Source organism: Zalophus californianus, chromosome 9 (genome assembly GCF_009762305.2).
Source record: "Zalophus californianus isolate mZalCal1 chromosome 9, mZalCal1.pri.v2, whole genome shotgun sequence".
Taxonomy (NCBI): Eukaryota; Metazoa; Chordata; class Mammalia; order Carnivora; family Otariidae; genus Zalophus; species Zalophus californianus.
In genome coordinates this window covers 72,145,096-72,167,482 of record NC_045603.1, presented here as the reverse complement: position 1 = coordinate 72,167,482, position 22,387 = coordinate 72,145,096, and the positions used below count along the sequence as shown (strand labels likewise).

At 39.4% G+C, this 22,387-nt stretch overlaps 1 protein-coding gene across 1 annotated transcript in view; it reads left to right on the top strand.

The window, feature by feature from the left end:
• Positions 1–15,031, top strand: part of MUC19 (mucin 19, oligomeric) — a 45,880-nt gene extending 30,849 nt beyond the window's left edge. The window contains 8 exon segments of the mRNA XM_035729324.1: positions 79–318; positions 390–546; positions 1,544–1,669; positions 2,525–2,666; positions 3,299–3,330; positions 5,193–5,234; positions 14,048–14,086; positions 14,916–15,031. Of these exon segments, the coding sequence (XP_035585217.1) occupies positions 79–318; positions 390–546; positions 1,544–1,669; positions 2,525–2,666; positions 3,299–3,330; positions 5,193–5,234; positions 14,048–14,086; positions 14,916–15,031 (894 nt within the window).
• The last annotated feature ends 7,356 nt before the right edge of the window (positions 15,032–22,387 follow it).

The following is a 22,387-nucleotide window of genomic DNA, read 5'->3' as shown; positions in this document are numbered from 1 at the left end:
CCTTTCTGATTTCATCTCTTGATATATCTATTTCCCTGGTACAACCTACTTGTTAATTTCCCTTTCTGATCTCTATAGGGCAAAGTGTGTGGTCTTTGTGGAAATAACAATGGTGATCTCAAGGATGATTTCATAACAAGACATTCATCAGAAGCTGTTGGAGCACTGGAATTTGGAAATAGTTGGAAAACGAGTCAAAAATGTGCAGACACAGTAGCACAAAATTTCCCATGTGACTCAAACCCATACTGTAAAGCGTGGGCTGTGCAAAAATGTGGGATCATCCAGGACAGCATCTTCAAAGAATGCCACCACAAGGTAGTATGGCTCTGAGAGCAGGGACCGCACAGGTTTTGCTCCCGGAGACTCATGTGCTGTGCTTTGTGTAGGTGGACCCCGAAGCTTACACAGAAGCATGCATTGAAGAAGCTTGCTCATGTGACATGGAGGGGAAGTATTTGGGATTCTGCACGGCTGTGGCCATGTACGCGGAGGCATGCAGTGCAGTTGGAGTCTGTGTCACATGGAGAAAACCAGATCTCTGTCGTAAGTCAAGTCCATGTGTTGTTATTTAAAAATGTAATTAAGTAGAATTGTTTTGTTAGATAATCAATCTTCCTCTCAGATTTCCTATAAAATATATATTCTTTTGCCTAAAAAGTTTTAAAAATGTGTTAATATGTTTATGATGGGAAAACTACCTGTTTTAAAACAGAGCACCCGGCACAGCACATCAAATTCAATTTTAGTTACAAAAGTTCTTATGTTAACAGGGGAAAAATTAAATGCTGATGGAAGATATCTCTTACTCATACTTAGATGAACAATGAACTGTTGACTCATCTTGGTATAGTCATATTTCTATAAGCATTTACCTCATCTACTACTTTGGGTTGAAGTCCTCAGACATTATTTTAGAAACTTTATAGAGTGCTAGTCAAGACAAACTGTAAAATGAATATAAACTGAATTTTGATCTATATGAAATATGATAAATTTAGTAGAAATCAGTCAACTCTCTCCCTTATAATGGAAAGTATTATGAGAGAAAGTATGATGAATGAGAAATATTGATATTGAATCCATGTTTTATTCCATTTATCATGCAAAGTGTGATATTGAAATCTTTAGTTCCTCATTCAGGAATGGTTATTTACATATTAAAGAAGCCTGATTTCCCCAGAGATTCATTTTTGTAATTTAAGCTTGAACATTAGAACTATGAATCTGGACTATGACCTAAAATATCTCAAAATGGAAAACTCAACGTTTACTTTTCTACCTCAAACCAAGCTTACTGTGAGATGTCAAAGGAAAGTGCTGTTTTGATCCTATATGCTTCCCCTCCCTTTTTCGTGAGCTACTGTGGCTTATGTGGCAATTTAGATAAAGCCAAAGGGACTTGATAAAACAGAATGATATACTCTAGGTCTGTTTATTGTTAATATCATTCAAAATCTCTTTTAAAAATGCTTTGGAAAATGAAAGGTGAAAATCATCATATAATGAGAATGGCAGTAATTTGAAATGATTCAATTATTAGCTGTCTTCTGTGATTATTATAATGGACCCGGGGAATGCAGTTGGCACTATGAACCTTGTGGTACAGTGACTACAAAAACATGCAGAGATCGAGTTATTGGCCAGAAATTTTCTGCAGTTTTAGAAGGTAAGGCATATTTTAGTAACATCCTCAAAGTAGTACAAATTATATTGATACTTTAAAACTGACAAATGTTGTTTGTTTCTGCCAATTCAGAGTCTTACATTTTGTAATTTAAGGAATAGGTATTTATAGTTATTATGACATTAATATTTCTACATGAGAAACATTTTCTGCAGACATAAATTATATATTTAATAAGACAGATGGTGGGGGGAGAACACAGTGCTATGATCCCATTGTCAGTTTTTATACCTTTCATTAGACAATATAATTTGTTGAGAATGTAGTTTCAGAATGCAATGTATAATATAGTCCAGCTAATGATATCCCACACTTAAATAGCACTTTCTTCTTAGCATTACATATCTTAGAAAGGAAGAAGTGACAAGAAAACAAGATGATGTATAAACACTTTGTCCCAAAGTTACCTCTGTGTTAGGTCCCAGGCTTTGGGGTCTTTTCAACTCATTTTATTATGGCATTTGGATCTTCATCTATCCTTATAAAAATAGATATTTAGAACTGGCATTCACATTTCAAGATATGTGTTTATCAAAGTCTTGTACTATGTTCAACATCATGCCATCATTAAAGTAGCAAATTATTTTAAGATACTTTAGGAAACATTTTAGAAAAAGTAAATCAGCCAAAATTTGTAAGTTCTTAATTCCTAGGTTGATATTCCATTGCAAGAGAATCTGAATCCTCTTCAATTTATATATTTTCACTAAGAATGTGATGTTGTTTTGCTATTATCTACTTCAGTTCATGTAATCATTTATGTAACTTTACAAATATAGAGTGCAATATGACATGTTTCGGGAAATAGAAATGAACCCTGGGTCATTTTTCATACAGGTTGTTATGCTAAGTGCCCGGATAGTGCTCCTTATCTGGATGAGAACCTCATGAAATGCGTCCGTTTATCTGAGTGCAGCTGTTTCTATAATGATATCATACCAGCAGGTGGAGTGATTCAGGATAACTGTGGAAGAACATGGTACATTCTCTATTAACTTTCCAATGAGTAATTCTGTTTCTTACATTTTCATTTAGAAGAAAAAAATTAAAAATACACATGAATATATTTGAGCTCTCTTATTTCTAAATGAGAAGGCCCGTATTAGGTTGAATTTTCTGTCAGTTATGCTAGTTATTTTGTATTTTCAGTAAATCCACATATCAACAGATGGTCTGTTAAATCTTATAATACAGAAGACAGGACAGAAAATGTCACTTGTAGTTTTTGGTAAAAAGAAAGTTTTAATTCTGGAAATGTAAGATCATGTTTATAGGCTTCAGACAGTGACATGGAAGCAGAGGGGAAGTCTATACTAGAGCAGCATGGCCATCAATGTCATGTTTGAAGCTGAAAATGTAAGAACCAACTATTTTTTGACCGCCAAGCATTCCTTCAGGTACCAAGAACACCTCAGTGAACTGCTTCTGAATAATGGTACAGTACACGAAAAAAAAATAAGCATACTCCTGGGGGAATGATTATTGACTGTGCTCTTACTTGGTTTTGTTTTGATTTTCACGGTTAGACAATTTGTTGTTTTAAATTGGGGAGGTGTATGTCATTAGGAGTTAAAATTTGAACCTCTTTTTTTTTTTTAACATAACTTTCAGCTATTGCATCGCAGGAGAGTTGGAGTGCGGTAGTGGTGAGTCCTTGTTTTTTACTCTATAACTAGGGAAGGCGAGGTAAAGGCTGTGTGATCTTTTCAGATCATCAACAGCAAAGGAGTAGGTACTTAATGTTTCGACTGCTCCTCCTTCAGTGGTTTGAGACAATTCCACTGCAGTGTATTTGTTCACATCAGATCACTTCAAAACCAAGCATGCTGAGGCATTTCCAAGAGCTGGCAACTGGAGGCAGTTCCAAGGCTGCATGGCAGCCCCCGCCTGTCTGTAGGCTCTGGAAATTAAGGGAGTGAGACATCAGTCAAAATCATTTCATCAAGGGATGGAATGAAAAGTGAGGATTAGATGGTTAGAATTAAATAATTGAAGGATCACTCAGGAGAAACAGGAATCTTAAGAATAAATCTCAATAAGCTTTAAAAGAATGTATGAGCTACTCCTTGTTTTGTATTAGAAATTGCAAGAAGTAAAATAAACAAGATACTGATATTCATAGGCAACTTGAGATATAGATTTTTTTCACATTTTTTTGTTCTTGTCAATAATAGTAGTTTATTGTTATTTCAGATGCTGCTTCTGCAAACTCAACATTCACAGGTAAAATCATCATGGTTTTTAATGTGTATTTCTGATTTCTTTTTGTAGATAATCCTTTATAGTTTCACAACAGTCTGTGCCAGTAAAAAGTATGCTGGTATATCTGTTACAAAAATTTCAAATTAGAATGAAGAGTTACTAGAAAATCTGTCAAAATATTATTTCACTATACTCCTGTGTATTCAGTTAGGAATATGATTAGAACATATATTAGGTAATGTATGCTTATTAGTTAAATATCATCATCAAAAGCTTGACATTTTTAGATAATAATGGAACAAGTGGAATAAAAATGAATTAAATGTGGTCTCCCATGAAGTAAATATTTTGAAATCATGATTACACCGGGAGGTAATTTGAAAATATAGAAATAAAAAGTTAATTTCTTTTTAAATTAATATCAATTAATTAATTTAATATTTATATTAATTAATATTAATTAATATGAGTTAAAAGTTAATTTCTTTTTCTTAACTCATAACATTTTAGTTATGTCCATTTGGGAGAATGTGGACAGAATGAAGTTTATTTATTTATTTATTTATTTATTTTGAAGATTTTATTTATTTGTCAGAGAGAGAGAGAGAGCAGGGGGAAGCAGCAGGCAGGGGGAGAAGCAGGCTCCCTGCTCCGCTCCGATGCAGGGCTCGATCCCCTCCATCCCAGGACCCTGGGATCATGACCTGAGCCGAACGCAGACGCTTAACCGACTGAGCCACCCAGGCGCCCCAAAGTTTAACTTTAGTTTGGGGACTTGTAATTAACTGGCAATGTAAGTATACTTAGAGTTGCTGTAGTACACTCATATATTCCTATCTTGTGTGATTCAAGGTGGGATTTTATTTCCTGTAGACCAATGTTCAGAGATGGTGTCAATTAAGAGATAGTAAATTGGAAGCCTTAGATTTTGATAATATATTTAAAATTGTGTTATTGTCTGTACAATGCTATTTAAATTTTAATTATTGATTGCTTACCTAAAGCTAAGGTATCACATGTCAGGGTTCTGAACCTTATTTCTTGACCCTTAAATAGACCTTGTAAAATTCCTATGAGATTTTGACTAAGTGGTAATAATAGGAAATAGTTATTTTTGCTGCACATATAATAAATATATAGTGTTATTTGTGTTGACTTAAATGAGAGATTATTTTGTCACTTAAGCTCTGAATACAATTTTAGAAATATTTACTCAGGTTATGGTAGGTGGTTTGTTAAACTAAATTTCCTAATAAAATTATCTAAGTAATTTATTTTCATAAATATTGTCTTCCCTACACAGTTTCTTCTACAACAGTTACCTCCATATTAGGCACTGAAGCAGGTTAAATTTTTTTTTTTGCTTTTTAGCTTCTAAATTGGCAGCAAAGTGAATTTGCAATTCAGGCAATTTGGCCCTTTTTTCAAACTTGTTCTCTATTTCCTAAATGCCAAATAGCAGGGTCTACACCCAATTGTAATATTACTGAAGAACATCTTCCCTATTCAGAGGTTATGTATCCTAAAAAGAATACTCCACATACTACTAATTTGGAGAAAATGAAGAAAATTCTACTACTGAAGAAAATTATATGTTAAATTTTTTAAAAATAATTTATAATTTCTCTTTTACTAATATCAAGGAATATTAACTTTAATTGAATGATTTCTAATAAAGCAATAGCCAAAGGAGAACAAAAGTATATTCAAATGTGTGAATATTTCATAAATGAATTTAACTGTTTATTTAATTTAATAAATAATAATAAATTAAATAATAATAAAAATAAATTAATTAAATAAATTTAATTTAATTAATATTTAATCACTTAATTGCATTCTAGAGATATGTTAAATAAGTACTTTTAATTTTGTCTGTTAACACAATTTAACATACATTTCCAAATATTTGTCTCCTTCTTTGTATAGCAATTACATCAGTAACCAGTAGCTCGGGCGGAGGTAAGCCATAATCTTCAAACACAATCAAAAGGGCATTAAAAAAAAAGATCCAAAATTTCCTTTTGTAATATTATACCTTTATAATGACATTTTAAGGGGAATTTTGTTTTGTTTTGTTTTTAAGAATGATTTAGAGGAAGATTTTGGAAAAAAGTGCTATGCAAAATAATGTTATCTTGACCTTTTACTGGTAGTCTATGGATTTGAAAGCTTTAATTTTACATTTTAATATCTAGTCACCTATATGATCAGATTTCCTTAAAACCTTAATTTCATGTTGATCCACTTTATATTTGAACATAGTTGTTCTCAGAAACATAACTTTCCCTCTATACAAAATTTTTTCCATTGTTTTTTTCTAATTCAGCAGCTTCCACTCCAGTGCTTACAAGATCAAGCAGTGAAACAATAGGTAGGTGAATCAGAAAGCTTATAAAATGACAAATACAGTTTTTACATATATTAAAATAGTTTTTTAACTTAAAATATATTTTAGTCAACATACTCATTTATACTTAAGACTTTTTTCTTCCCCAACTGAATACTACTTCTCTTTCTCCTATTATTTATCACTTTCTTTATTAAAAAAAATATATATGTGTATCTAGGAGTGCCTGGGTGGCTCAGTCGGTTAAGCATCAGACTCTTGATTTCAGCTCAGGTCATGATCTCAAGGTCTCGATATTAAGCCCCATGTGGCTCATTGCCCTCAGCGGGTAGTCTGCACATCCTTCACTCTCTCCCTCTGCCCCCTCCTCTTGTGTGGGCATGTGTACATGCTCTCTCTTCCCTAAAATAAATAAATTCAAAAAATCTTAAAAAATATGTATATATATTTAAATATATGATTTTTTTATTGAGGTATAATTGACATATAACATTATACTAGTTGCAAGTGTACCTCATAGTGATTCGGTATTTGTATATGTTGCAAAATGATCACCACAGTCTAGTTAACATTCTTGAAGTCTTAGACCATGTTTTGCCATTACTGTATTCCCAATTGCACCTAGTTCCAAGTATATAATAGTATTTAGTAAATTTTTGTAGAAAAAATGGATGTATTTGTATTTCCCTGTCCCAAATTTATAATTCAGGTGTTTTTTTGGGTGGTGGGAGGCACAGTTTCTGGTGAAGCTTCGATTATTAGTTAGATTTATTTATATTGATAAATCTTATACTTTACACATTTTATTCACTGAAGCTAATATTCCTTCTCTGAAATATAAATATATAGTGCAAAATGAGGATGATTTTTAGATTGTAATTTTATGTCATGATACAGAATATGACTATAATTTTGGATACTTTGGCAATTCTTTTTTTTTTTAAGATTTTATTTATTTATTAGAGATCAAGCGAGGGAGAAACAGCATGAGAGGGGAGAGAGTCAGAGGGAGAAGCAGGCTCCCCACTGAGCTGGGAGCCCCATGTGGGACTCGATCCCAGGACTCCAGGATCATGACCTGAGCTGAAGGCAGTCGCTTAACCAACTGAGCCACCCAGCCGCCCTACTTTGGCAATTCTTAATGTTGTCTGATTTATTTGGTAATTAATACATCACTTATATTCAAAGGGCAAATATTTATTCTAAAAGTATCAGCCATCATAGTATGGAATATCATTAAAAATGCCCAAACTAACATGTTTAATTCTCACCAAACTTTCCCTTATGTTGTAGCCATCAACAGCGTTAAGCAGTACTGGCTTGTTCAGTGTAAACCTTAGACAGACTGACAGATTTTAGAAGCATTTTTCCCTATTCTACAATTGTAAATTTACTTGCCAAGGCCTGGTAACAATTTCATCCCAATAGTTCTTCTGCGTTGTTTCTTACACATTGCAGAATAGTTTTCCAGCTGCATATTATTTCAGCCATAAGCAATGGAGTGAATTTCTAATTCTCAGCCTGGTTCTGTTTCCAAGAAGATTAATTTCATTGTTTCATATCTCTTTTAGTTATAATCATTTGTTCAGCTATTAACACTTCTGAATCTTGTGACCATTTAAAGAAATAAAACTACTATGAGTATTGATTTGCTAAATTGTGCAGTTATGCATGAGCCACAAGCAATTTTGATAACTATTTCAAGGTAAAGATGTCATCTGCATCCTCTATCACACTAGGCACTCAGAACTAAGAAAACTGGCATGATTTTTTCCAGTTAATACATGTATTTCCTTTCATTGCTTTTCTTTCCCCAAGAATTTAGTTTTGAACATAATATTTGGCAATTTTATTTTGCCAACACTTTGTGGTATAGCAAGCAAACCTTCTATGTAAAACAGAAGGTCACGAGTAGATTACCTAAGGAGTTTTTGCCAGCAACTAATGACATTTTAGATGTAAAATGTTTAATTAATCTTAAAACACTACAAAAATCTCATCAATTATCTCCACCATACTATTGAAAAAATCCTAAATCTAATGTAGAGTTGAATTATAAAGAAGATTACCCAGGTGATTCCGACCCCTCCCCTGTCATGAGGTATTATTCATGACTTTTTAATGCTTAGCCTTACTGAATCTTAGTGTTCTATTTAATTTCATCTGAAGTTCCAGTATAATACTAATAATTTAGTAAAATGCCATATTAGTACTATATTGCAAGATATAGCTAATACCTTTTAAGGAGGGTTTACTGCATTTGAGTCATTATATATACTATTTTTCATTCAATATCGCATTAAATTTCAACAATCCCCTGATTACATAATATTATTCTCTGGAACCCCTCTCTTTCTTCATCATTTTACAGGGAAAGAAATGCAAAGAGCTTAAGTAATTTTTCCAGAGTCACAAAGATCAGAAGAAAAAGGAATTTTCTGGTGTGATGCACAGAGAAATCAGCATTGTTTTTCTTTTTCTTATTTTCCATGAAAGTCAGAAATTATTTTCAGAAATGATCATTTCAAAGATGTGAGTCATTAAGGCCAGCCCAACATTTTTCTCAGATCAGGAGACAAGAATAATTTTCTCATGTTACAATTGTTCAACTGTGCCACAAATTGTGTGTTTTAAACAAATTTAGTTAAATAATCTGAATCCACAGAAAACATTGGTTATCAAGACATCAAATCAATGGTACCTTTCCAGCATTCATTAATAACGTACCTGTAGCTTATCTTGTTGCTGGTATAAACTTGTAAATGCTTATTTCCCAGATGAATGGAGGCATACAAAATTTTGGTTATTAATTAATTCTCAGTTTTAACTGTGAATGGTAATGGTAAAACTTGGTTTAATTCTTAGCTCCTCATTCACTATCCCACATCTTCTTTTCTGAGACTCTGCCTATATCATACATACCAGGAGGGGATTTAAAGTTACTCAAGGAATCATTGATTTAGTTTCCCAAGAAATCTGTGACTTGTAGGTTTGGATCACACCACTTGTTCATCGTTGATTCAGTTAACAGATTCTATTAAATTTTCTACTTCAGCTTGTGCTATGAACTCCTGGACTGAGTACAAAATACTCAGAATGAAATGTGACATTTCTGAATTGGAACAACCATGAGAGACCACATGCCCATTTGCTTCTGACTCAGGAATCATAACCATCTCTGTAAAGTGAGGATGGCAATCAGGAGAATCTTAGAAAGTACTAGTTGTATGTTTACTGGCTAGTTGATTGTGAAGTTCTAAAAGGGGGGAAAAAGACAAGTCTGGTGGTGGTGTTGTTTTCCATGTAGGAATAAAACATTTCATTTTAAGACACACCAACATATTTTTCCTTTTTAAACTTTTTGTTTTTTTCTAATTTCATCTAACAAACATCATGCCACAGTAAAAATAAAGCCAGTTAAAATGTTTGCCTTTTGGACACTTTTAAAAGAAATAAAATCTTTTTGTGGAGCAATTGCCTTACACAAAGTGTAGACTGGAAAGGTACTTTCCATTTCTTTTTAGTGACATTCCTAGTTTCTAAGTTGAACAGCTTTTGACAAATTGTGATGAATCCATAGTTACATGATGATTTTTGTTTTTCAGCTTTCTAGGGGTGAACTATTTGATCAGTGATGAGAAAAACGGATGCCAAAATAAAATCATGTAGTCATGATCACTAGCAAAGTTTCTTGTTACATTCTAAATACAGCATGCATCAACTAAAATATTTAAATAGATACCTAAAAGCAAAAGCTGAACATTCCAGATACAATGTAGCTAGGAAGGCACATCATTTTGAATATGTGTTGCCTCTTAATGAACTCTCTGCAATAGGTGGAAGGATTTCTTTCTTAGACAGCGAAACCTTTTTCATGCAGAATTTTGGGGTATGGTGTCAGTGCTCTATATGTAATTTCATTTGGATAATATGTTAGTGCTTTTGAATTGACTCAATGTGATTAGTGGATTGCTTTAATTTGGTCAAAGCTTTTCTAATTATCTTTTTTGCTTTAAGATATCAGTTTGGCATAAAAATCTATAATTCCTTTTTTCTTTATTTTGTGAAAGATTTATTTTCTAAAAAGAGACTGGGCAGGGGCTCCTGGGTGGCTCAAATGGTTAAGCGTCTACCTTCGGCTCAGGTCATGATCCCAGGGTCATGGGATTGAGCCCCACATTGGGCTCCTGGCTCAGCGGGGAGCCTGCTTCTTCTTCTGCCTCTCTCCCTGCTCATGCTTTCTCTCTCTGTTATCTCTGTGTCTCAAATGAATAAATAAAATCTTAAAAAAAAAAAAAAAAGAGAGAGAGAGAGACTGGGCAGAGGGGCAGTTATTGGCCATTATGTTGTTCCCTGGGTGAAGTAATTTTGATCAAGTACTGGATCAAATATTTTCTGAATCAAGGACTTCTCACTGACCATTAGTGTTTGGTTTCATTTTTTTTTTCTTAACTGATAACATGAAAGAATTAAATAAATTATTTTAGAGTTTTTTTCCATAAATTTAAATTTCTTTCTCAGATGGATGGAAGGCATTCTTGCCAGATAGAGGGAGAAATGCCTCGGTCTTCAGGAGTGAACTGATGATTTATTTGACTTTACACTCAAGCCTCTTAGATGGAAGGTTAGATATGATTACACTGTTGCACATATCTTTGAGGTAAAGAGCACAGGAATGAAGTGCACTTTTAATGAATTTGAAAACCATTGCAGAAAACTTTAAAAGCACAAGGGAAGCAATATGCAAAGCTGAAGCTTTTCTCCATGGATTATATATCTGTTTTCTTTTCTATACAGTAAATGTTTTCAGGGGTTAAAGTACCCTGAGAAATGCCTAGCCAACCCTTCTAATAAGTATGTTAGTTTTAGGGAAAAAAGCTATGCAATTATGTGTTTTTTTCCTGTTTAAATTGACAGAACTTGACACAGAGCTATAATTTACAGAGCAGTATTCTACGTTATTGACACATATTATCTCATTTAATACAGAGAACTCCATGAAATTGGCACTATTATTTCCCCAAATAACAAATGAGGAAATGGAAGCACAAAGAGGTTAAATTATGTGTCCAAGGATGCTTTCTTAAAATATAGCAGAGAGAGGATTAAAATTAGGACATCTTTTTCAGGATTCTGGTTCTAATGCTGCTGTGTTTTCATTTAAGAAAGAGAATCAGGTCAAAGTCAAATTTAATTAGTAACTGAAGGAGTAGCATATAATTGCAGTTTCCAGTTGGAATTTGGGACTTTTCTTAAATGTGTGGTTTGTGTAGTAAGTTGTTATTAAATGTCAAAAAGGCTCATTGACCCTAACGGATACTGATTCTTTTAAATAAAAAGAGGGTTTCTGTTACAAAACAACTTGATATCTTATAACTCATTTCTTCTTTTCTCAAAAAGGTAAAACAAAGAAAGTTACAACTATAGGTTATATATGAATTCTATTTGTATAAGGAGTTATTCTAAAATAGCATCCATTACAGAGAGAAAATAATTATATCAGACTATTTTGAGAACCAGGGAACTGTAGTGGTAAGAGGAAACAAAAATAATTGGAATCATTTAAATGATACTAATTATCTGTAAGACCCACATTTAAGTCTTTAAACACTATGAACTTCAGTTTTCTCATGTGTTGAGTGAGAAGAACGTGAGAAAAGAGTCACTGTGATCATGCAGCTTAGTGTAAGACCCAGGAAGTACTCAGTGAAATTACTCTATTACCACTAACCATTTTATAAAGAATAATTGATTGTGTAATAGAAGTAATTTTAGCCAAGGCATTTGATATTTTTTCAGTAAACAGAAACATAATAATTTCTGGATACAAATACAATATAAGGGTTACTTTTAGCAGAAATATGATATTTGGCACAATCGGCCAACTCTGAGCTACCAAACTTGTTGGATGTTGGGGAACATATTATGGATACTCCTGAAGCTGAACTTTCAGACAGATATATTGAGTAAAATGACATCCCCTCAGAGAAAATGGGAAAATAATTTTTGTATAGGAACTGAAGTTATCCTTCAAGTTCTCAGAAAATCTTAGTAGTAGCGGGGAAAAAATAACAAGATTTAATTAAAATTATTCAGTCCATTATGAAGTGAAATAGAAGCAAGGGAAAAATAATACAATGAATTAGATTATTTTACCTAAGTTTCTCAGGGGGTAAGGATAAATGGACGCAGTCACTTTGACACATTTTGGCGTGGATTGCTCCCTCGTAGTGCACAGAGCTATGATTATTTCAGCAAAGGGCACTCTTCCTAGGAGCAGCTATGTCTTGGCGACAAAGAAGGTGAGAGGCAGGAATGACAATATGGAGTACTGTAGGCATGTAAATTCCTCTGTAAGTGAAAGAAAGAAAAATCAAGTGTACTGGCCCTGGTTATGGATGGCAAAATTAAGGAGAAGCGGAATGCTTCATCAGTTTTGATAATTGAAGTGTGAAGCAAAGTGGATTCTTCTATATTCCTGTTAGTAAAAGATTCCCGGTATTGTAATCACTGGATCAATCCTCTTTGACTTATGATTTCTGCAGATGATTTCGGGCCGCGGCAGGGGTCAAGCTACAGTAAAGTAGCCCAAAAGGGATGTCGTCCAAATCTGCTGTCTGGGAAGGAGTTTAGAGAAGTCTTTGGACCCTGTATAAACATGGGTCCTTGAGATGCTCTTCCCAAAATCAAGTGAGCCTGTTGCCACGCTAACCACACCCAATCATAAGGAACACCCTAGACAGGTGTTTTCTCATTCATGGGAGGGAAAACATTGCAATGTGCGCTCAGGTATCTATGGTGAGCCACTGTGTTCCTCTTAACCCCATGTGCATCAGAGCCTATCAGATGTGGCCGTTTTGAAGAAGAGTGGCTTCTGTTCCACGGGATCGTGCTGCTTTTCATGAAATGTGGTTGTATTCAATGTGAAGGAGCTCCAATGAGAATGACTGAAATTCCCCAAAGACGAAAACTATCCTGGGAAATGGAAAGTGCGCCAGAATCTTTTGGAGGAGCGGGGTCTATCGTGCTCCATCATTCTAGTCTTCAGAGGCTATTTCTCTGTGGGCCATGGCCAAAGAGTCTTTCAGCGGATCCTTGCATTCAGACACTTTAATTTCACCGTGTCCAATTTAATTTAATTTAATTCAAATTTAGTGTATTTAATTTAACCGTGTCGTCAGTGAGACAAGGTGAGATCTGTATTGGTCTGTTGGAGGAGTGTGCTTGCCACAGGCTTGACCATTTCTGTGAACTATAGCTTGAGGCTAATGTTGAGAAATCTCACCTCCAACTTCTCTCACACTACTTAACGTATTTATCATATCCATTGTGTGAAGCCATCAAGAAAGGACACTTTATTACTTATCTGATATTCTGTTGGATGTTTTTCTCGTCGAAGGTATACAAATTCCATCAATATGATGAGTGGGTACTAAGAAAACAACAAGAGGCAGTTCAGGATACACAGAGGCACGTTACGTAGAATGCCATACGGGTTACAATCCGAGGTCCTGGGTGACTTGGCTTCCAGTCCCAGCCTTGTCACAGACTAGGAGCAATCTGGCAGAAATCACGTAACGTTTCTGAGCCCAGTTCTTTTGTTTTCTTTTTTCCTATTTCTGGTGGTGGGCGTAGAGGGGCAGAGGGAGAAGGGAGAGAGATGCTGAGGTAGGCTCCACAAGCAGCTCAGAGCCCAACTCGGGCTTTCATCCCACCACCCTGAGATCATGACCAGAGCCTTAATCAGGAGTCAGAGGCTCACCCGACTGAGTCACCAAGTGGACCGTCATTTCTCTTTTTCTTCTCAGGAACAGCTGGTGGTCTTGAGACTGAAGCTTTCAGTACAGGTTAGTATATTATTTTCTGGTTCCTTAGGTAAAAAAAAAAAAATCTATCTGTCTAACTATCTGTTGTCTTACTATCTATCTAAGAGTGATAGTTCTCTGGAAGTTTGGGTTTTTAGGAAAGAATTTATATGAGAGCATGGCTCTTTAGGAAAACTGGCACCCAAAGAATTTACTGAGCTTTCCCCCGGGATTTCAGCCTCTAACCTAAAGGCCTGGAATTTACGTTGTTATTGATCAGGGTAAATTGACTGGCTCTCTAGGGTTCCTAGTTTCACTTTTTTCTGTGTCGCTTACGGCGAATTTAGTATCTCTACCAGAACTCGATACCATGGAGCGCCAAATTTAAGAAAGCAAAACAAACAAAGAAAAAAAGCCCTACAGGGCAAGAGAAAATGTGCCGTTCTCTAATGGTGTTTTTTGGTCCCGTACATGTTTTAAGCGTAAGGGTGCAATTAGGTACGTCCTGACATTTACTCTTGTTACTAGCGAGCGTGAGGGACAGTGTGATGAGGGCAGAAGGTTCCATTTCTATGAAAGCAACCTCACTGAGCCAAATATTGGGAGAACTCGTGTGATGCAATTCGAGATGGAGAAAACAGGACTGTGCAAAAGAAAGTAGCAACAATCCCAACCAGGAAATAGCAAGGAGGATAAGAAAATCTTGGGGGAACGTACCACGAGAACAAAGTCTTAGGGAAGTGTGGAGAGAAAGTGGCTGGACTCAGGCTTCCATTTTCTGTGGTGGGAACTGCCTGAAGAGTTAAATCACCCCTTGGTGATGAAGTCCAAGTATGGTTGAAATGAGAAGTTCATTTTACGTTTTTCTCAGGTGCTGCTGGAGGTCCAGTTTCCACGACCCTGTATGCTGGCAGCATAGGCAGCACCAGAATGGGCCCCACCTTCACCAGCCCTGGGCGCGAAGCAGGTACGTTGAGTTCACAATAAAGGATCGCCTCGATGGCTCAGCAAGTGGTGTCAGGCAATGCTGCTCAGTACAGTCGTGTACGGACTAAAAGACATCTGGCCCGTTACCCTGAGAGGTGATAGCACCTATAGCCTTTTGCAGCGGCTGTTGCGTTTTGTTGGTGGTGGTGGTGGTGTCGTGCTTGCTGTATGTGTTGTAGTTGTTGTTGTTGTTGTTTTCACCCTGAAGACAAAGGCACAAGGGACAGAGGCTTCAGAGAAGGCCATACAAAGAAAGGAATCAAAGGCCATGTCTTCCATGGCTTCTTTGCACCCGTATTCCTGCATTTCACGTCAGGACCCATTGTACAGCATTCGATACTGGGCGTCCAGTGTCAGTGCTTGGTCAGCCAGTGGCTCTGGGCGTAAATTCACTAGCGTGTATATATGAAAGACTCCCATAGCCAATGACATATGTATGGGCCCCTAAACTTTCCGGTTTATGCTCAAAGGGAAAACAGGGGACTCAAATCCCTTTGACACCATGGCAGATGGGTATCTTTCTTCCAAAGAAGGAAGAAAATAATGAAAGGTCTGTCTCAGAAGCGGCAGAGGCAGGATTAGAACCCCGAACCCTTAGCCTCCTCTGGAATGCCTCCGCAGCTCTGGGATCTGTACATAAGAGCATGCATCCAAGAACAACCAAGGAGAATGCTTGCCTGTGCGCATCGGGGACCGCATTTCAAGTCCTGTTGGTTTCCAGAAGAAAATAGGAGGACCATTCTGCAAGTGTAGATGATTTTGCTTCAAAGCAAAGAAGACCGAGGTCAGTTTCCTGCTTCCGCTTAGGCAGTCAGTCACTAATTTCAAGTCCCCGTCCAGTTTCCTCACCTCGGAGTCCCATTTGCCTGGGCTTTGGCTGAGCTGTTGCACGTGTTCCACCGAATACCTGCAGTTGGGCACATAGCTCACCTTCCTGTAAGCCAGAAGGGTTCCAAGTGTGCCTGTCACACCAGAGCATCCACATCTCCTGGGAACTTTGTAGAAAGGCCAGTGCTCAGGCCCACCTGCCTAGAACCAGAAAGCTCTGGAGGAGGAGGCCGGCCGCAGTGTCTGAACAAGCACTCAAAGCGCCCGAAGCATATCACGGTTGAGAACATTTCCACTCGTTCGCCACGTCCCTCCCAACTAACGCTTAGTCAATACCCCAACCCAGGGAACTTCCAAAAGTTCAACTTGTCACCATGTCACTCCACTCCTTCGAAGCCCTCCTTGGTTCTGATCGCTTTCAGGATGGATCCCAAAAGTCCATCCCGTACCTTTAGAAATCGTCTCTTTAGTATCCACAATGGGACTTCCCCTGACGTATTGATTAGCAGACCCATGGCCCGATTTTCTTTTCCTCCCTATGTTTTCCCTTAGCCAATTTCCTGCTTTAAAGTTTTGTGGTAGATAGTTTCTGGGCAGGACTTCCTGAGCGCACGACTCCTAGCATGTTCAACGGTCACGTGTACAGCAGCCAAACCAAGCAACGGGTTGTGCTTCCGATGAGAGTAGTGAATTCACTGAAGGGTGATGGGAAAGACTACTTAGTGTCTATTTCCACACATATGGGTCCGAATCGTTGGGGAAGGATGACAAGTCAGTCAGCTCCGTCTATTGGCTGTCGGGCCAGAATAGGGACTGGGGCTTGTAGCACGGCTCCTGACAGTTTGGTGTACCGATGAGTGCCATCCAGAACTGTGTGTTCCTGCTGGGTTAAGAACTGAGTAGCGACTTGACACAGGGGTTTTGACTGTGTTAGGTAAAAGCATATGTTCTCTTGGGGTTTGCTGTGTAAAATGACATTTCTCTACCGTTATGGCCCTTTCCCAAAGCCTCCAAATGGGGCCGACTGGAAATTGTAGGGAATTGCTCTCTTGGCACAGATGCTCTGAGATGCACCTTTAGAGTCGAGAGTCCAGGGTGAGACTGCCTGGGTTTGGCTCCTGGATGGGCTGCCCACTAACTGGTGGACCCGGGGCATGTCAGCGAGCCGAGTCTGCTAAATGGGAATGCTAACACTCGTGACGCATGAGGGCTGCTATCGGATCAAATGACTTGATGTCAGTGCAGGGTGACTTTCAGTGTGCTGTATCTTTCCAGGAGGAACCGGCAGCCCTACTGCAGCACCCAGAGGAGGTAAAGAAGACAGCACGCCCATGGAACATAGCCCAGGAGCGCCATGCACAGGGAGATCAGACAAGTCAGGATATATATATACCCTTTAGCACCTAGGCAGTGGCACGGAACATGACACAGGTCGACCGCAAGGCTGAAGTGTAGGTGATATTAGACGGATATTAGATATGTAGCTGCAGACATGCTAGGAGTCCTACAAAGATGCTTTGGACTTAGCAACCTCAATTCTGTCCTATCCGGGAAGCCGGATATGCAGAATCCTGCCACTGTGGAAGTAAAACCCTTTCCCCACTGTTGTGTCAGGGACCTCAGAAGGTACAGAGGGCTTCCCAAGAGCACCTGGCAGTGAGAAGACAAGTGGAGCCTCAACGGCCCCAGGCACCACGTTGGGAGGCAGACCAGGTATGGAAATGCAAGGTGGAAAGCCTCTTCTTCCTGACCTGCGGGGAGTTGCCAGTGGCTTCTGAGGAATTAGTTACTCTTCAGGTGGTAGTGCCCGTATACAGGACCCCCGGTCCTTGTGTGTGGTGGGCTTCATGGCAGTGTTGCTCTAACGTCAGCTCCGACGTGACGGATAGCAGAGCGGGGTGTATTTGGCATTCCCAGATTGCCGCCCAGGAATTCTGAGACTGGGTCTCGACTGGGATAGGGTCATGATGTGCCGTCTTGCCTGCAAAGGAGAGCTGAGGCTAGACCATGAACAAAGACGTGCAACAATCGCATGAACCAGTGTAGGGGAAGTACGTTGAAAGCAGAGTGCAGCACAATCTGTTCTTCCCCAGCAAAGCTCCTAGTAAAGAGTGAGTGTTGGTTTTCGATGGGACTACTGGGTCAGCGGCCGGTGACACCACCAGAGCCCCAAGCAATGAGAGGCAAGGGGGAGTGTGTTGAGAATGTCATTCAGAGGCCATGGCCGTCGTCATGAAAAAGTCGGGTTCTGTGACGTAACATTTTGACACGTTAAAATGCATTTCTTCTTCGCTCAAAAAGTTAAATCCTCAGAATGGTACACCTAGAGGTTCTGTAGGAATTCTCTTGCTTTAAGGAGCTTATTCTGAGAGAGCATCCACCACAGAAAGAACCTAATTCCATCGGGCCATGAGAGAGAACTAGCTGAGCGCAGTGGGAATGAGAGGTGGAAAGGTAAGAATTGGAATCCCTCCTGTTCTCCTTCCCAGCTGCCTGACCCTAGTTGAAGGCTCCCTAGGCTCCGAACGATGTTTCCTCATCGGTTGCGTGGGAAGGCTATAGATCGACCTTACAGGACTTGAGAAAAGAATCACTGTGCCTGTGATAGTGCCGCGTAGTGGAAGACCCAGGGGGTCCTCAGTCACATCCACTGTCTTAGCACGAGCCGTTTTTTATTTTTTTATTTATTTATTTTTAAAGATTTTATTTATTTATTTGAGAGAGAGAGAGAGAGAATGAGAGAGAGAACACGAGAAGGGGGAGGGTCAGAGGGAGAAGCAGACTCCCTGGTGAGCAGGGAGCCCGATGTGGGGCTCGATTCTGGGACTCCAGGATCATGACCCGAGCCGAAGGCAGTCGCTTAACCAACTGAGACACCCAGGCGCCCCGCATGAGCCGTTTTTTAAAGAACAATTCATTGTGCCAATGAAGTTAGAGTTTAGCCGAGGCGTTTGGTATTTTTGCAGGAATCAGACACATAATACTTCCTGGATTTGAAATGACCTTAGGGGTCACTTTTAGCAGAAATAGGATAATTTGGCACAGTCGGCCTACTCTGTACTACCAAACTGGTTGCCTGTTCGGGGACATATTATGGATCCTCTGGGAGCTGCCCTCTGAGACGTGTATATTGAGTCAAATGGCATCAGCTCATGGCACATGGCAAGATGATTTTTGGTATAGAACCTGACGTGATCCTTCAAGGAATCAGAAAATCTTAGTAGGAGTGGGAAACTCTGATTTATTTTATTTGCTTCATTCAGTACATTATGAGATGAAAAATCAACCAGGTAAAAGTAATACAGCGAATGAGATTATTTTAAGTAAGTTTCTCATGGGGTAAGAATCAATGGACTCGGTCACTTTGACACTTTTTGGAGTGGATTGCTCGCTCGTAGTGCACAGAGCCATGACCTTCTGGGCAAAGGCAGCTCGTCCTAGGAGCAGCCAAATCTTGGTGACAAAGAAGGTGAGACGCAGGAATGACAATATGGAGGACTGTAGGCAGGTAAATTCCTGGGTAAGTGAAAGAAAGAATAATCAAGTGTACTGGCCCTGGTTCTGGATGGCAAAATTAAGGAGAAGCGGAATGGTTCATCAGTTTTCCTAATTGAAGTGTGAAGCAAAGTGGATTCTTCTATATTCCTGTTAGTAAAAGCTTCCCCGTAGTGTGATCACTGGATCAACCCTTTTAGAGTTATGACTTCTCTAGGTGATTTGGGGCCCGTGGCCTGTGGGGGTGGGGGGTCGGGGGTCAGGGATGGGGGGCAAGCTAAAGTAAAGTAGCCAAACTGGGATGTCGTCCAATTCTGCCGTCTGGGATGGAGTTTAGAGAAGTCTTTGGACCCTGTTTAAACATGGGTCCTTGAGATCCTCTTCCCAAAAGAAAGTGAGCCTGTTGCCCCGATAGCCACACCCAATCACAAGGAAGAGCCCAGACAGGTGTTTTCTCATTCATGTGCGGGAAAGCTTTGCAATGTGCGCTCTAGTATCTATGGTGAGCCACTGTGTTCCCCTGAAGCCCATGTGCATCAGTGTCTGTTGAGATGTAGACGTTTCAGAGGAGAGTGTCTTCTGTTCCACAGGATCGTGCTGCTTTTCATGAAATGTGGTTGTGTTCAGTGTGAAGGGGCTCCAATGAGAATGACTGAAATTCCCCAAAGGCGAAACCTATGCTGGGAAATGGAATCTGCGCCAGAATCTTTTGGAGTAGCGGGGTCTATCCTCCTCCATCATTCTAGTCTTGGGAGTCTCTTTCTCTGTGGGCCATGGCCAAAGGGTCTTTCAGCGTGATCCTTGCATCCAGACACTTTAATTTCACCGTGTCCAATTTAATTTAATTTAATTCAAATTTAGTGTATTTAATTTAACCGTGTCGTCAGTGAGACAAGTTGAGATCTGTATTGGTCTGTTGGTAGAGTGTGCTTGCCACTGGGTTGACCATGCCTGTCACCTAAAGCTTGACGCTAATATTGAGAAATCTCACCTCCAACTTCTCTCACACTCCTTAACGTATTTATCATATCCATTGTGTGAAGCCGTCAAGAAAGACACATTATGTCTTATTTGATATTCTCTTGGATGTTTTTCTCGTCGAAGATATACCAATTCCATCAAGATGATGAGTGTATACTAAGAAAACTACAAGAGGCAGTTCAGGATACACAGAGGCACGTTTCGTAGAATGCCATATGGGTTACACTCCGAGGTCCTGGGTGACTTGGCTTCCAGTCCCAGCCTTGTCACAGACTAGGAGCAATCTTGCAGAAATCACGTAACGTTTCTGAGCCCAGTTCTTTTGTTTTCTTTTTTCCTCTTTGTGGTGGTGGGCGTAGAGGGGTAGAGGGAGAAGGGAGAGAGATGCTGAGGTAGGCTCCACAAGCAGCTCGGAGCCCAACTCGGGCTTTCTACCCACAAGCCTGGGATCATGACCAGAGCCTTAATCAGGAGTCAGAGGCTCACCCGACCGAGTCACCAAGTGGCCCCTCATTTCTCTTTTTCTTCTCAGCAACAGTTGGTGGTCTTGAGACTGAAGCTTTCAGTACAGGTTTGTATATTATTTTCTCGTGCCTTAGATAAAAAAAAAAAATCTATCTCTCTATCTATCTGTCGTCTATCTATCGATCTAAGAGTGAAATTTGTCTGGAAGTTTGGGTTTTTAGGAAAGAATTTATATGAGAGCATGGCTCTTGAGGAAACCTGGCACCCAAGGAATTTACTGAGCTTTACCCACGGATTTCAGCCTCTACCCTAAAGGCCTGGAATTTACCTTGTTTTTGATCAGGGTAAAATGACTGGCTCTCATAGGGTTTCTAGTTTCACTTTTTTTCTGTGTCGCTTACGGCGAATATAGTATCTCTACCAGAACTCGACAGCACGGAGCGCCAAATTTAAAAATGCAAAACAAACAAACAGAGAAAAAGCCCTACAGGGCAAGAGAAAATGTGCCGTTCTCTAATGGTGTATTTTGGTCCCGTACTTGTTTTAAGCGTAAGGGTGCAATTAGGTACGTCCTGACATTTCACTCTTGTTACTAGCGTGTGTGAGGGACAGTGTGATGAGGGCGGAACGTTCCATTTCTATGAAAGCAACCTCACTGAGCCAAATATTGGAAGACCTCGTGTGATGCAATTCGAGATGCAGAAAACAGGAGTGTGCAAAAGGAAGTAGCAACAATCCCAACCAGGAAATAGCAAGGAGGATAAGAAAATCTTGGGGGAAAGTTCCACGAGAACAAAGTCTTAGGGAAGTGTGGAGAGAAAGTGGCTGGACTCAGGCTTCCATTTTCTGTGGTGGGAACTGCCTGAAGAGTTAAATCACCCCTTGGTGAGAAAGTCCAAGTATGGTTGAAATGAGAAGATCATTTTACGTTTTTCTCAGGTGCTGCTGGAGGTCCAGTTTCCACGACCCTGTATGCTGGCAGCATAGGCAGCACCAGAATGGGCCCCACCATCACCAGCCCTGGGCGCGAAGCAGGTACGTTGAGTTCACAATAAAGGATCGCCTCGATGGCTCAGCAAGTGGTGTCAGGCAATGCTGCTCAGTACAGTCGTGCACGGACTAAAAGACATCTGGCCCGTTACCCTGAGAGGTGATAGCACCTATAGCCTTTTGCGGCGGCTGTTGCGTTTTGTTGGTGGTGGTGGTGGTGGTGGTGTCGTGCTTGCTGTACGTGTTGTACATGTTGTTGTTGTTGTTTTCACCCTGAAGACAAAGGCACAAGGGACAGAGGCTTCAGAGCAGGCCACACAAAGGAAGGAATCAAAGGCCATGTCTTCCATGGCTTCTTTGCACCCGTATTCCTGCATTTCACGTCAGGACCCATTGTACAGCATTCGATACTGGGCGTCCAGTGTCAGTGCTTGGTCTGCCAGTGGCTCTGGGCGTAAATTCACTAGCGTGTATATATGAAAGACTCCCATAACCAATGACATATGCATGGGCCCCTAAACTTTCGGGTTTATGCTCAAAGGGAAAACAGGGGACCCAAATCCCTTTGACACCATGGCAGATGGGTATCTTTCTTCC